The following is a 16,689-nucleotide window of genomic DNA, read 5'->3' as shown; positions in this document are numbered from 1 at the left end:
TAAGTAGCACTCTGCTTTTAAGAATATTTGCAAAAAGTCTTGCGGTATGATTTCCCGGAGGCGTTTGTTGAAATGATGATCTTGATCGGCAATAGAATATCATCCTGAAGTGCTGTTGTTTGGGCAGTAGATCAGAAAATGAAGTGAATTATTCTAGAAATGTAGGGCTGCACAATTATGACAGATTATGATTGCTGATTTTACTTGATAATAGTGACATAAAACACTTATTTTGTGTGAGGCAGCTGCATGAAATCTTCCGTATACATGCAGAACAGACTTTAAATGCAGAAGGAATAAAGTGCTGCAGGGACCACTTGTTTTTGGAACAAAAAGCCAATAAGATTTTTACTTTGGCTTTTGTATTATTGCAGAAAATATGCTCTGTGACCAATGGAAGTTTATGATTTTTACATATTTTCTTCATCATGATAATCTTCACAACTTTAAAGAATTTTGAAGCTGAAATAAAAAGTTAAACATAGGCTATAAACTAACTACACCATTAAGTTTACAACAACTCTTTCAATCTATATTTAGAATCTACAAGTGGAAAATTTAGGTTAGAATAGTTTGCAAGTGTGCTTTTATAAACACAAGGCTGTAAAAGCAACTGAGTTTACCTTTTCAAAGTGATGACTTTTAATGTCCTCTACAACCTCTGTAGTCCCATTTGGAAACTTGTAAGTTGTCTCCTTTTTCAAGACACATCAAATCTTTAAAAAATCATATTACTGATGTATTTTATGTTTGAGAATAAAACGCGAAAATATCTTGAGTTTGTATTAAACACAGACCTTATTTCAAGCATTTAATCAAAAACCCAGTGACTTCAGCACAATGCAACCATAAGTGCAAAAATGCAACTAATTTTCAAGTTTTAGGACTTATTTCTGCAGCACTCTATTGCATGTCTGAAATGTCTAAAAATTACTTTCTCAAACGTACAGAAAGAATCATTAATGGAATTAGAATCAGAACAGTAATTGTTAAATTCCTCCTGATGTTTCTAATGATGTTGCCTCAGCATTTATATTCATGTGACAGTCAGAAACGAAAGTAAAACATATTAAAACACCCATTTAAATAAACACTTACACAAATAGGCCAGTTGACTCTGATTGGCCATTGCATTCATGTTCTCAACAGAGCAGTCTGTGATTGATTATGGAGTTCAACCGCTGCCAAAAACATGTTGCAAATAGAAAATCTGGATGCATTTGAAGTAGACATAAATACTGACTGCTGTCATCAAAACAATGACTTAATTGCATTAGCAGTAACTGCAGTCTTTTATATTCAGATAATTGTGCAGCCCTATGATGTACCACACAAACAGATGAAACTAGAATAATCCATATAGGCTGTTTTGAACATTGAAGCCGCCAAGTGGGTCATTTACGGACGGGGCTCTTAGCGTAGTTGCGCGAGTGAATATTCATGAGTGTTGAGTCAGAGGAGAGCCACTGGGAAATACTGACCTCTATGCTTGACCACGTTTTAATCTGAGACCAGATCCTCCACTAGAAAGTCAAATCAGAACACTGGAGCGCCTCACATTTGTGCGCTCTTAAAGTTAATGAATAATTGATTCAGTCATCAGCTGCACACAATTCCCTCGTCTTAGTAAGAGAAACAGAAATGGTAATATTGTCCGGTTATCACAAGATTTTTGGAAGCAAGGCTGTTTCTTTTTGTTTTAAATCAATTTGTCTCACTTTGCACTTTTAAAAATATAGTTTCCAAAAAGGGGTTTTTGTAGCGATGTAATTGAAGAACTATTTTTGGTTCCCCAAAGAACCTTTCAGTGAGTTTTTAAAGGAGTAGTTCACCCAAAAATGAAAATTTGTAGAAAATGTCCTTAACCTCAGGTCATCCAAGATGTAGATGAGTTTGTTTCTTCATCAGATTTGGAGAAATGTAGCATTTCATCACTTGCTCACCAGTGGATGCTCTGCAGTGAATGGGTGCCGTCAGAATGAGAGTCCAAACAGCTGATAAAAACATCCACAAGTAATCCACACCACTCCAGTCCATCAGTTAACATCTTGAGAAGCCAAAAGCTGTGTGTTTGTAAGAAACAAATCCATCATTAAGATGTTTTTTTTTTAAGTTCAAACTGTTGCTTCTGGCTATTATGGTCCATAATCCATAATAACACTTCCTCCAGTAAAAATGTTAATCTCCTGTTGTCTCTCACATCAAAATCCACCCATATATTTGTATAGAGCTGTTTTGGTTTGTAAACGGTGCTTGATCTGTGCAGATTTCTCTTCTGTTTTAGATTAAGCTACTTTGTCAGTCATTATTATGGATTTATTATGGACTCGTATTTTGGCCAGAAGTGATGGTTTAAGTTAAAAACGCTTTCATGATGGATTTGTTTCTTACAAACACACAGATCTTGTCTTCTCAAGCTGTTAACTGATAGACTGGAGTGGTGTGGATTACTTGTGGATTATCGAGATGATTTTATCAGCTGTTTGGACTCTCATTCTGACGGCACCCATTCACTGCAGAGCATCCATTGTTGAGCAAGTGATGCAATGCTACATTTCTCCAAATCTGATGAAGAAACAAACTCATCAAAGCCTGAGGGTGAGCACATTTTCAGCAAATATTTCTTTTTTGGTGAACTATTCCTTAAAAAAAAATTGTAGTGTAAAGAATATCTAAATAATCCTAAGAACAATTTTCTACTATAAAGAACCATTTGTGCAATGAAAGGGTTGCATGAATATTAAAGGTTCTTCACTGCCAGTAAGGAACTGTTATTTTTAAGAGTGTGGCCGCAGGGGAAGAGCAGGAGAGGACGGGGAATCTTCACAGTAACCGGCGAGTCGGTCGGTCTAAACCAGCTCCGTTCTGAACATGTCGAGGCTGAGAGTGTGACAGTCTCTAAAGGGATGCAGTCAGGCATAGCTCCATGCTAATTTGACCTTTGCAGAACCACAGAAGGGTATCTCAGAGCCAGGGGTGGTCAGACGCTACCCTTTACAATGTGCTGCGAGATGCACCACGTTCTAGTGACTGACAATACATGACTTACAATCTCAGTAAAACTGAGCTGCTTTTATTGCACTCAGCTTAACTCCAGCTAGAACTAAACACACGTCTGTCTTATTTAGTCTCACTGCAGTCTTTATCAGATCCAACATCCACCCAGTAAGTGTTTGTTTACATGTCTAGCAGTAAATTGCATGGGATGCGCTGGGATTTCCTATATACAAACTGCAAGAATAGAAAAGAAATATCCTCTTAAAGTCAAGATGACCTGTTTACTTTCTCTATAAACATTCCCGGTTTTATAAGCGATTCATGCGTGCATGTTTTTCCAAAGGAAAAAGTCTGTTGTCTTGATCCTTCATCAAAATAATTACTTGCTTTACAGTTAAATATATAATCAATCATGATTATTTAGCTCAAAAATCACAATTATTGTCATTTTATAGATTTCTTTTTACAATTATCAGAATTATTACACTTTCACAGAAGCACAAATCAAGAAAACATTAACTTGCATGGATTATTTGACCTCATCTAGTTTCCTGATGTATTATAATTACCGTATTGGCCCGAATATAAGATGACCCTGATTACCAACACGCATTACATTACGTATTTCATGGCACACTCGTTTTATGCGTATTTGGCGCCACCTATTGTTGTGGGTGTATTATTGACATGTCAAAGTCTAGACCCTGAATATAAGACGACCGCGTTTATTCAGATGTATTTCCAAGAAAAAAACATCGTCTTATATTCGGGTCAATACGGTATATAAATTAATACACTCCACAAATTTTTACAAATTTCAAAAGCTACACCTGTGAAATTCCTAATATTAACTGATTTTGTTACATTTTTCTATTAAAGCAACAACAAAAATGAATTTGTATTGTGACACAGAAGTTGCATGCATTTTTTTCAGCAACCACAATTGCAAATATTATAGTCAAGATCCATGTTCACATTTATTTCAGTTCATCATTGAGGTTTGATTGCAGATCTAGACGTAGCAAACAAAACAAACGACCGTGTGAAATAAAACAGACTGGCACTATTACACTTTCATTTGAGCAAAATATCACATATCACTAAACTCCAACTTGCATGTTTGCTGGTATATTAAGATCATCAGCATTTTGTTTTTCTTTTTCTCAGTGCAGAGAGAGCATGTGTGGGCATGGTTGCCAGGTTGGGAAGATCAAGTAAAACATTGGGCAGGAAAGCATTGATTGATGGATTTAAACTCTTGACATCTGGCAACCGCAAACATAAAAGCTGGTGGAGGCTTGTTGCAAGATAAAGCAAAAATGAAATGTTTTCAGGATAAATAACAAGCAGGTAAATGTCGCAGATTGTGCTTAATTAATAAACAGTAGCAAAAATCGTGAATGCAAATAAAATACAATTTATCATGCAGCCCTTATTGTTTAGGCTGGTAATGTTGCAGTCAGTGTTCAAGTATGAAAGGTTATGGTGATAACAGCAAATAATGATAGATTTGAAAGTCTGTTCTGTTGGGATACTGGCGAGGAACTTGTTGATCGGGGCTGTGAATGTTGTTTTATGTTGACGTGTAGCTTGTTTGCTGAAGAACACAGGATTTGTCAGGTGAGCTGTGAGTGCTAAACCAGCGCTGCTTCTGCCAACAAACAGGACGGTTTCAGCTGGAAACAAAGGGGTTTTGTGTGTTCGTATTAAAATATACACTCAGGGCAGTAAGTGAATAACCCAGGTGTTCAATCAAACTGAATGAAAGTGTTTAACGATTGTGAGTCCCTGCCTGAAAGTCACAACAGTCTATTTTTTTCTTCTTAATATAATGGCTTCAAGTAAATAACAGGTGAAACTTTGTTTTTTCCTTTTCCATGTGGCTCCGTATTCTTTGTTGTTGGTAAGTTTGAGAACGTGCATGTCTTGAGAAATTTCTGCTTCTCTTTGTCTCCTCATTCAGGCTGTAATGTCAACGCGTGCTTATCTAATTATCAAAAGATATTAAAAAGCTGTTGTGATGAGATGTGTCATGATGTGTCAACAGCAGTATTCATTGTGACCGGATTCTCTACTGTTAATTGTATGGTTTGTAATAGGCTTATTTACAACATTTAAAATATGTATTTTTAGTATTTCATTCTTCATGATGAAAAAAAAAAAAGCTTCTAAAATATCTTGAATCTCATCAAAACATGTTTATTTTGACATATTTCACCTTCATATTAGAGGAATTTGATATGTTTTGATATTTTCATCTCCTTTACTGTATTACAATAAAAAGTTAATGTAACTGTGTTTTTTAATCATGAAAAAGTAGTACAACATATACCACAATGACCTTTGGATAATTAACAATTTTAATAATATTTACAATCTATAAATATTTCATTTTTTTATATTACAGTAATCAGAATTTGTTTTTATTTTTAGCTATTTTATTTATATTTGCATTGCATTGCAGTAATGGGAATTGGAGAATAAGTGTAGTTAACTGTAAAACATTTTTACAAAAAATAAATGTATATTTAAATATTATTTAATATTTAATACAGTTCTAATTATATATAATAAAAGTACAATTAAGATTTGTACATAATATTTATTTTTATATACTTTTATTTTATAAAATATTATATATTTTTATAATAAATATATGTAATTGCATATACATAATTATTATATTTTCATTATATATATTTATATATTAAATAATATTTATGCAATATATATATATATAGAGAGAGAGAGAGAGAGAAAGAGAGAGAGAGATTATTTTGCAGTGAAATATGGCTTGTATATGCTCATGAGATTCACCCTTACATCTTTATAGTAAGTCATCACATGACCTGGTTACTTCTGTTCATTTAATCAAAGCTGTCACTTGAGACACACCTTCCTAATGAATAAAATGAGAATCAGAGTAACGTAGAAAAACAGATCATTGCTTCATTTTTAAGCATCAATTACAGCGCGTGTCTGGCTGGCTGTTTTGCTCTGGATGATTCGCTGAACGACCTCTACAGACACTATCTCACAGCAAGACCACATGCAAAACATGCAGTAAGGAGAGAAAGTTAGCGTGCATGAACGGCGTGTTCTGTTTTGTGGTTTGGGGAGGATTTGTCCCCAGGAGAGGGAGTGATGGGAGGCTGCGCTAGATTAAGGTAGATTATATCTGCCCACAGTTTTATCATCAGAATCAGAGATGAGGACGTAATGTGATGACGCACGTTACAGCTGAAATCCTCGTGCCAGGATTTCATATTTCCAACAGCGGCGTCCTCTACACCTCTGTGTGCAGATGTACTGACACGAGTGAAAGTGAATTACTGCATGAACGTTTGTTCACACTGACGGTGATTTTATGCAACTGGAGGTCGAATAATCAACGTTAATAGCAGGCTGCACAACAAAGGCCATAGTTTTTGAAAATCTGAACCACAAATTAGATGTATTATTAGTAAATATAATATAATATTAATAATAATAATATAATATAATGGAAAGCAGCTGTATATAATGCATTATATCATGAACAAGATGAATGTTTATCAGTGATTGGAATTACCTGAAATTGCAATGAAAATTTCAATGTTTTGCAATCCTTGCAATTTTTTTTTCTTTTAATTTAAATGTGAAATAAGGCCTTGCAAATCACAGTGGCATATATAATATAATATAATATAATAATGGAAAGCAGCTGTATATTATGCAGTAAATCATGAACAAAAATTTAAATTGCAATGTAAAATTAAATGTGCTGTAAGCAGTTTTAGCTGTTTTGCAAATCTTGTATTTTTTTATTTATTTCAATGTGAAAAATGAGCTTGCAAACCACAGTAGTATTTCTATGACTTTCCAAAAGAGGAAATAAAATATGGAGAGATTGACTACATTGATCAGAAGAGAGAAAGATGTCAAATTTGCTGTTGTATTAGAAACTGCAATTTAATAGTAAGGTAATATTACACAAAGTATAGTGTTATAAATGTACATTACATTTAAAAAAATGAAATTATAAAAACTTTTGATTTATGATGTTAATAACGGTGGAAACGTGTCTGAAAAGAATCCATTGTGTCGCTCAACATTTGCGTAAAGTTAAACTCTGCTCAACATTATGTGTTACTAGAAATGGCCACATTACATCCACAGGAACATTAGTTTGGTATGTTATATGTAAATAGTGAGGGGAAAAAACTTGATCTGAATGTTTAGTCTGATGGTTGTGAATTCAGAAGGATGAGGTTGTGATCTCAGATGTGTGTCAGAGTCATATTGTGCCGTCATAACCTGCTTGGTGTCCAGCGCTGTGAATGCTGCTGCCTGTGGACGCATGTGCTGTCCTGACACGCATACACTAACCAGAACTACCCATCTGTCTGTGGAGAGACGCAGTGACCTCTAACTCAAATGACCTTCCTGCATCAGCAATAACCTGCTCGAGTTGTACTGCTGTTTTATTCATCTGCAGAGCAGATTTATGCAGTGTCAACACACCAGTTGATTTACATGTCTTTTCCAGTTGTTCATAATAGCTGGATAAGTATTATTATATGTTTTATTTTATATATATTTCTATTTTTTTAACATTAAGTTCTTAATCTAATAACTAAGTAGTAATATATTTATTCATTTAATCATCTAATATTTTAATAATATTGTAGCTTTTTTTTAATAAACAAAATTTTCTACTGCAACTTAAATGTATTTTATTTATTCGTGAGTTACGAAGGCAGCATTTCCATTTTAATTTTTTTTACATTTTTCAAGTAATGTTTACATTTTATTTCAGATTTAATTCAATTAAGAAAATTATTAATTAGTAATTTTATTAAACACAAACTTTTTAATTTATTCAGTTAGTTGCCAAGACATTTCCATTTTTTTATATTTTTTAAGTTATTCATCTAATATTTATATTTTATTTCAGCTTTATTTCAATTAACAATGACTTTTTTTAGTAATTTAAGTACTTAAACTTATTTTATTAGTTAGTTGCTAAGGCAACATTCCCAATTTAAAAAAAAATATTATTTACATTTTTTCATCTGATATTTATATATTTATTTCAGCTTTATTCAATAAATGATTTTAATAGTTTTAGTCTATTTTAGTTAGTTGCCAAGGCAAAAATATATTTTTTTACTTTGAATATTATTATTATTTTAACTGAGCATAACAGTCTCCATAGAACATGCCATGACTTACCAAGAAATTGAAATTTTTAAATTCAGACATTTGTGATGATCTTAAGAACCCATATAATGTCTTCAGTGGAGATCATTTTTATTAATATTAGTGGATAATCTAAACATTTAAAAAACAATTATGTGTTTGCACTTCAATTGTGACATCATAAGCCCAGTCAGAGAAAAAATAAATAAAACATCAAATTATTTCAGAATGTTGGTCTCTATAATATAATATAATATAATGCAACTTCAGTAATTACAAAATGTCATTTGGCTGCTGTTGCATTTTAAGATGACCATTTAAAGTGAAATAACTCAATAACAATCACGTTTATCATCTCATTTTGTGAAACTTCCACTTCAGAAAAAAGTATAGTGTAATGAGAAAGCAGTCTGAAGTGTGATTGATTAATATGTCTTTTCTTCTTGCATGTTCTTCACCTGCATGTCGACCTGATGAAGATGATGAACCAGTTGCACCAATGTAAGAACACAATTTATGAACACCATAAATGAGTTTATTAACACATGTCGTTACGATGCTGCAAAGTGTTTAACCGTACACATATGTCACGCAGAAAAACAAACTCCACGAACAACCACAAAGACAAAAACGTCCGACAGCGGAACGCCAACTGAGCCCACAGACCAACGTAGAAGAAAGCTGAAGGTTTACGCTTTATGATTGAGTCTGGAGTTACAAAGCAGCATGCGAACGTTCCCTTTAGTCGACTAAATGCTTCCCCTTCCCCTGTTTCCAGATGACCAACTGCATATCCTGACCATACATATCCGAGGAGAGGAGACGCTCCTGGCGATTTTCAGCGAGACGCATATCCTGCCTCACGTGGAGAAGAAAACAACAATAACGACAGCATTACACTGGCAGAAACGAACAATAAAGACTGTCTTAAGTTTGCCTTATTCAGGCTCATGATCTGTGTGAATGTGGATGCTGACTGAACCATTCTGAAGGTGATGATGAAGATGATTTTACTACATGTGCTGTTAACGTTGCATTTGGTTCGTTTATCATGCCCTCCTGCTGCACTAATTCTTGTTCATATCGACATGTTGTCTCGAATGCATGCAATAACATAATCGAATAAGATTCAGATATCGTTTTTCTATTGTTACTTTAAGTGGCGTTGCATCCAAATGAATAGCCAGTGTGTGTGAGAGTGAGTGTGTGTGTGTTTTTAAAGAAATTTAAATGGATAAAAAAGTAAGGAATCATTGAGATCTTTGTACAGTTTATCATCCAATAAAACAATACTAAAAGGAGGTGTTTTGTCTTAAACTAGAATGCAAGAACCTTTGTGAGTGGCAGAACAGTATTTAATCTTAAAGCTGATATTGTATTAAATGAAATGGATACATGTAACATTTATTTTCTAGAGTTATTTAGACGTCTGGTACATGTGGTGCTGTAAGTGTTCAAATATTACAATAGCATCTGTAAAAAGGAAAAGAATATATCTTTTTTTGTAAATGTCCTGTTTCTTTTTAGAGAAAAGATGATTCTTGTACAGCATGGCTATAATCCTATGCAATATGTATTCATATAGACCTACTGACAATTGTAAGGTGGGGCGGGTTTGTTTCATTTCAGAGAATAAAAAAGCTTTAACGGGACAGTTCAGAGATAAGGGTGCTTCGCATTTGAAATGCACTGCTGTAGTTGCATGACAACTCCTGATCAATACAGTGTGTGTCATCATGACAACAGACCAACATTCAAGGGAGGAAGTGGGTGGAGCTAAAGCCATTACAAACTATGTGAAACCAATTTTTTCCTTTTTCAGAATAAAGCTTCCAAAATACGTCAGTGTTTCTGTGTGATTCTATAGAAATGTGCTATAAATCACCCGCCTATTAACAAACTTTTGCCTTACTGACTTTATGAGCACATTTTACTAAAAATCATACTTTTAATTGTTTTTATGGGCGTTCTGTAAAGCCTGTCTGACTTAGTAACCAATGGGGGCAGAGCTTAGCAAAGGTGTAACTGGATTTTAGTATTTACTGTATATACTATTATAGCATATATTAATAAATAAAAATTTTAGCTTAAGTTTTAGTCATTTTGTTATGCGCTTTTGTCATTTTTATTAGTTTTTTATTTTTATTTAACTTTCATTTTTTATTTTAGTCGAGTAATTTTAGAGTAGCTATTTATTTCAGTTAACTGGCAAGTTTAAGTGTTTCTTCTTATATCTAGATATCATTTCAATTAATGAAATGATTCTTAATAGTTTTAATTGTTGTCATTTTAATACTTAAACTGGCTTTATTTCATTTAGTTGCCAAGGCAACATTTCTATTTTTTTTTTTTTAGATTTTAAGTTTTTCATCTAACATTTATATTTTATTTCTGCTTTATTGCAGTTGATGAAATTATTTATAAGTTTTAGTCATTTTTATACTTCAGCTTATTTTCAGTAAGTTGCTAAGTAGCATTTCTATTTTTAAGATTTTTTTAGGTTTTATTTTTATAATATTTATATATTATTTCAGTTAAATTTGTAATAGTTTTAGTTCAATTTAAATTTTTCATATAATATTTATATTTTATTTCAGGTTTATTGCAATTAACAAAATTGTAATAAAGCTATGACTTATTTAAATTGGTCGCTAAAGCAGCATTTCTACTTTTTTACTTTGTTTTTCATCTAATACTTACCATTTATTTAATCTTCATTTCAGTAACATTTCTAGTAATTTGCACTTCAACTTATTTTATTACAATTAGTTGAAATAATTTTTTCAAGATTTTAGTGATATTTCTATTTTTCAGCTTTCTTGCAATTAACGAAAAGATTTTTGTTTTATTTTAGTTTGAATTGTTTTAGTTTTTGTTAACAACGACAGTAATTTTGAGAGCACACTCTACCTCATTCTTGCATCAGCTCTTTCATCTTCTTCTCGACTTCCTCCACGAAAGCAGGAAAACCAGAATCGAGCAGGCAGACGCGCAGTAGTGCCTCCAGGTCTCCAGAGGGCAGCGTGCACTGATGATACGCCATCGGCAGGGACAGCTCACGCTCACCCAGGAAGTACTGAAGAGGAAGAGATTATCATGCGCATGAAAAGTCAGTGTGCACTTCACGGATGAGACATCTCAGAGGTCAAATTAAAATATCACTGACTACAGCATCTAATGCAGTGACTCAACACCAGATCCAGGCTGTCAGATCAATGCAGATCCAGTGGTACCTGAGAAAGGTGTTTGATTGACAGCGGTCCCATGGCAACGGCAGGGGCTGCTTGTGGTGCATCTTCAGGAGCCTGAAGTGGAAACAGAAATAGATCCATTCATTATAGTCTCAGGATTCACACAGAGGGCCTCCGCAGCCGATCAATACCCTCATTACTAATTGAATGTCCTCATCCCTGGCAATCTTTCTCATCCTGCTGCGGGGCACCGCTGTCCCTAACTATATTTTACACAGAGACTTTCCTCTGTGCTTTTGTGTTCCCTATATTTAGAGCATCAAGTCTGTGTATTTACATTTAAGATTCACAAATAAGCAGTTCAGCTGAGGGTGGGATTATTTCTCTCTCCTCACCCATTTATTATCATTATGTGGCAACAGCTCCACCTAGTGACGGAAATCCAAATTAACATTCATTATTAGTTAAATTAACTGCCCTCAAGATGAAATGAAAACTGAAACAAAAATATATATTTTTAATAAATGTTCCTGGTCTTATTATGCAACCTTCATGTTTGCATGATAAAATAAAGACAAGAAACAATCTTTCATCAAAATATGATAACGTCTCAAATGATTTCTACTGACTAACCAAAGGGGAAATAATATTAATGAATAAACCACAAGCCAATTCCATCATAATCCAAATCCTGACCTACATTATTTCCTGATAAATATTTGTTTGTCACATTACATTCTTTAAACATGTTGTACAAGTAATTTCAACTGTTATAGCTTGTGATGGCTTGTGTATAAATATTATGTGCAGTAAGTCCAGATAGATAGATAGATAGATAGATAAGATAGATAGATAGACTGAATGATTGATTGGTTGATTAACTTTCATAATTGTTCATCAAAATTGTATAACTTCTCAAATGATTTCTGCTGACTAACCAAAGGAAAAAAATATTAATTAAATCCTGTGCTGCATTGTTTCCTGTTAAATATTCTGATATGTCACATTACATGCATTAAATGTGGCGCACAAGGCATTTCAACTGTTTATAGCTTGACATACATATTATGTACAGTAAGTCCAGATAGATAGATAGATAGATGAATTTCCATAATCTTGTAGCAAAATACAACTTCTCGAATGACGCCTGCTGACTAAACAAGGAAAAAATAATATTAATCAATAAAATCCCAAGCCAGTTGTGCCATGACTAATGATCCAATTAAATTCTACCTTATTTCCTGCTAAATGTTCCGTTTTATATAACATTACATGCATTAAACGTGTCGCACAAGTCATTTTAACAGTTTATAGCTTGTTACTATTACGGTTTATAAATATTACGTACAGTTAGTTCAGATAGGTAGTTGCTGTTTTCTGCTCCAGGATTGTTCCTTTGGTGGTATGTTACCCGGTACTTACCGGGAAGCTCACCAGTAATTACCAGCCCATTGATGTGACCTGCTAAAAAGCCAAAGGACAAACCCACTGGCACTGTCACTTGCTCATACCACTGCAACCTGCTCTAGTAGTACCTACTGTACACACCATTATTACCCCATAGTTTCCCTTTATATTAACAAACATCTTTTGAGAAGATGGATGGGTGGATGGAAAATAAGTCTAGTATTTCCAACCTGCTGCTGCTGTGTAGACGGTCCAGGTTCTGCAGGATCAGATGGAGCAGCAGGTGCAGGGGTGGTCAGATGCTCCTGGACAGGAACATAATCCTGCAGCCTCTCCACAGCCTTCCTGCAAACCTCAGCCGCTTCTGCCCGACTACTGCCAGCAAACTGCAGTCGGATCAAACGGCTCTCACCCTTACACACACACATGCAAAACAAAAACACAGAAGTACCACTGTAATCAGCTGTATTTTCATATCACGTATAAACAAGGTGTTCCTTAAAACATGCATTAGGAACATAAGACATTCAACACTAATTAAACTCAATTTCAGCTGAAAACAGCATCAATGTAATTGTACAGGTGCAAACACAAAACCACATTTGCAACAATTTATGCATCGCATTTGCACATAAACGATGCTCTGCTGTTTTTTGTAACCAAATAACTTTAACAGGGACTGTTGTTTTCAAGAAATGCATCAGTATTCATGAAGCAGGGAATTATTGTTCAAAAAGACATGTTGGAGAAGAGATAATTAAGCTAATTAACAAGCCACAGATTTTGTCTTTGAGCTGTAAGTTGAAGGTCACTCGGAAGCAGTTATTTTTTTTTTTATTTGCATATTAAAATTGTTTATTGCTTTCAAGGACAAAGAGGCGGAGCCATCCTTCAGGACAACATGCACGCATCACATCTTGTTAAGTATATAAACTGCAGATCAAGGTATGGGAACATACTTCATTCATCAAATGCATAAATTTGAAACATCACAGAACTGCTTCTCACCTTCATTGTAATGTTGAACAGCAGACTGTCATATTTGTGCTGGATTTTCAGGAAGCTCTGTGCATTGAGCAGAGAAAAGCCCTCCTACAAAAAAAAACAAAAAAAAACAAGAAAATAAGACCACACATCACCATTATCCAGCAGAGACTCATTTAATAGGATTATATCAGGCTGAAAAACACATCATGTAAGCAGAGCAGCACGAACCTGCCATCAGCAAACCTCCTCCAGTGTTTCTAATGCAGATTCAGAAACACTTAATCCAACCATAAACTGAATAATCAATTAATATTTTTACCAACTAAATTTTGTGCTGGGGAAAATGTGAATGGTTTTTTGTAAATGAAAAGTTTGCACGGACATTATGTGTGGTATATAGATATATACCGTAATCAGGTTAGTCAATGCCTCTACATCTATAAAAGCATTTTCTTCATTGAGACATTGAGTACAAGGTGTTTTGTGCTATTGCACAAGCATGTCAGAAGGGGGCTCTACTAACAACTTCAATGCATGATTGTCATGTTCACCTCACAGGCAATATGCAACCAGGAACCATATCAACATTCATTCTGGTTCTAATACTGCTACTGTTACTTTTGCTACTACTACTAAAGGTTCTACTCAAGTGGGTATAGTTAACGTTTTACAGCAAGAACAAACGGGGAAACTTTCCCCTCATTTCATGCAAAATCAAAACTAGAATTATTTTCTTGGATTTATCATAAATCACTTAATGATCACTTGATACTTGATGAAGAAAGTGAAGTGACTGAATAAACTACAGAATTCTACGGAGTTAAAGTACATACTTTAACCTAAAAACAGATTTTTACTCTCTGCAGAAAAATGCTCAAAGAGGATAAGATTAAAATTAATATCTTTGCTTGTGAAATATCGCATCAGCGTTGCACGGCATTGTTTTTTGCATCTGGTTTGTTGTGCAAGCAAAAATTGATTGGATTGTGTTTAGAACAAAAACACGATCTAAACTTTGAAACACATTTGATGGAAAAGTGACTATTTCAAATGTAGAGCTTTTTTTTTCAGTTTGGAAAATGGAAATGTCTGTAAACATGTTATATATAATAAAACAGGGTTGTTCAGATTATAAACTCATATCCATGACTGAACGCCGGTCCCTGCTCTCAAAATCACCCCATGCTTTGCTCTGGATGGGCACGCTGCCTCATTTGGCTCCGTTGTTCTGCATGAAAGCTGGAAATGTGACTCATTCTCCAAATGCAGCTCCCCGGCTCACCATGAGGAGCCAGAGACTATTGTGTCCACGAGTCCAAGATTGAGGCTTATTGTTGAGAGATATCCGAAGCACTCAGCCTGGCAATCCCAAAGGGACAGCGACAGGCCCAGTGGGACGGGAAGGGGATTATGCTGTTCTTTCTGCGGGTGGAAAGAAATACGGTCAAGCTCTTATGATGGGCTCAGCGGAACCTGCGCTATCCTGACCCTGCACTTAAAGCCTGATGGGAAGAAGAGTGTCAAAGGCTTAGAGAGTGGCATTTCATAAACAGCCACAAAAAAAAACAAAAAAACATTTTAATTGGTCACTAGACAGATCCTGTGTGTTTTCATATAATCTTACCATGAGTTCCTGGCCTTGAGATACTAGCAGATGACCAGAGCCCAGAATATTCAGCTCCAGCTGGCCAGTGCTTTCACTGGACTCGAAAATCTGAAAGAAACACAAATTAGAAACTAGTTTAGAACAGAATCTAACAGGGACTTGGGGTGAACCACCCAAAACACCCAGCATCCCCTTAACAACACCCTAACAACCACCCAGAACACCCTAGACATCATATAGCAACACTCCAAACAACAATGTAATGGTTGAGCAAACAACACTAACACTGTCTTTAAACAAATCTATTTTAGAATTATTGATTTTATTAGCAGTAGCCTACTAATAGTTATCTTACCAACTTGTTCTACTCATTAAACGTTTTTTTCGAAATTTCGAAGAAACAACAACAACTCATGGTTAAAAACGAATGGGGTTTGCTTTTTTCCCCACTCTGAGATGTCTGTATGAATAAGAAATTAAAATATTTCACTCATAACACGCAAATGTCCCGTTTTTCTTTCCGTTGAGGGCGGCAAGAGAAAAGGGCAGGACTTTCGCTCATGTCTCACCTTCCATGCGCTGATAACGTTAACGTTACCCACGGGGAGAAATCGACCGTAGCGTAGCAGTTTCCAAACACAAGCGGAAATTGTCGTGTCTTTCGAATGTTCTCTGTACGAAGAATCACTTTCCATGTTCGCGTTTACTTGTTTTCCCGAAAATTAAGCGTGTAAAACGGATGAAAAAAGGCGGAGGCGGATTGACGGTTAATATTTAAATCGCGTAGCCTACTAGCGTAACAGTAGTGCGCATGCGTCAATATTTTCAATGTCGAATTTTTTGTTAGTCAGAAAATGAAAATAATGTGTTTTAGTGTAAATTTGGTTTAATAATGTAATATTTGAAATTACCAATTCGTTATAATTCGAGGAACTACATGTATTAAAACGACAACGTGTATAAAGCAGTGGTTTAATTCGTATAAATCTAACGTTATTTTCCTCTGGGTCACTGACACCAGTCAGTGGTCTCTAAAAATACAAAATAAATAATCTGACAATGTAATTTGAGTCGATAAAGCCACTCTAAATGTTGGTTTTGTGTGTAAAATGCGGATATTGTGTGAAAATTGCGTGAGGAGAACCTTAAAGGGTTAGTTATAGTCAAACCAAAATGTATTCAGACACCTTCAAATTTTCTCACATTATCATTGTTTATTCATAGGCTAGTTTAGAAAATGGTAATAAAATATGACAAGAACTCAGGAGTTAAACTGTGTCAATACAAATTCATCTTGATAATGTCAGATAACTTTGATAT

The 16,689-nt window shown here is 34.6% G+C and overlaps 2 protein-coding genes across 4 annotated transcripts in view; one reads left to right on the top strand and one right to left on the bottom strand.

Moving 5' to 3' along the window:
• Positions 1 to 10,009, top strand: part of LOC107715830 (neuroplastin-like) — a 35,503-nt gene extending 25,494 nt beyond the window's left edge. The window contains exons 7-9 of one of the 3 annotated variants that reach the window (XM_016522043.1): positions 8,670 to 8,679; positions 8,774 to 8,865; positions 8,957 to 10,008. In XM_016522043.1, coding sequence (XP_016377529.1) covers positions 8,670 to 8,679; positions 8,774 to 8,834 — 71 coding nt within the window. In that variant the 3' untranslated portion in view covers positions 8,835 to 8,865; positions 8,957 to 10,008. Of the gene's footprint in view, positions 1 to 8,657; positions 8,680 to 8,773 lie in introns of all 3 variants that reach the window. The other 2 variants (XM_016522041.1, XM_016522042.1) reach the window with 2 other exon arrangements.
• On the bottom strand, positions 21 to 16,064 carry LOC107715831 (meiotic recombination protein REC114-like). The gene is made up of 7 exons (XM_016522044.1): positions 15,939 to 16,064; positions 15,388 to 15,477; positions 13,785 to 13,868; positions 13,007 to 13,189; positions 11,412 to 11,483; positions 11,089 to 11,254; positions 21 to 112 (listed from the first exon to the last, which is right to left on the bottom strand). Exons 1-6 carry the CDS (start codon positions 16,062 to 16,064, stop codon positions 11,090 to 11,092), a joined length of 720 nt encoding a protein of 239 aa, XP_016377530.1. The 3' UTR covers positions 21 to 112; position 11,089.
• Positions 16,065 to 16,689: the final 625 nt, after the last annotated feature.

The sequence above is a fragment of the Sinocyclocheilus rhinocerous genome, unplaced genomic scaffold (assembly GCF_001515625.1).
Source record: "Sinocyclocheilus rhinocerous isolate Xijiao unplaced genomic scaffold, SAMN03320098_v1.1 scaffold540, whole genome shotgun sequence".
NCBI classification, from domain to species: Eukaryota; Metazoa; Chordata; class Actinopteri; order Cypriniformes; family Cyprinidae; genus Sinocyclocheilus; species Sinocyclocheilus rhinocerous.
Note: the sequence above shows the minus strand (reverse complement) of the source record. Positions and strands in the feature narration are given on the sequence as shown.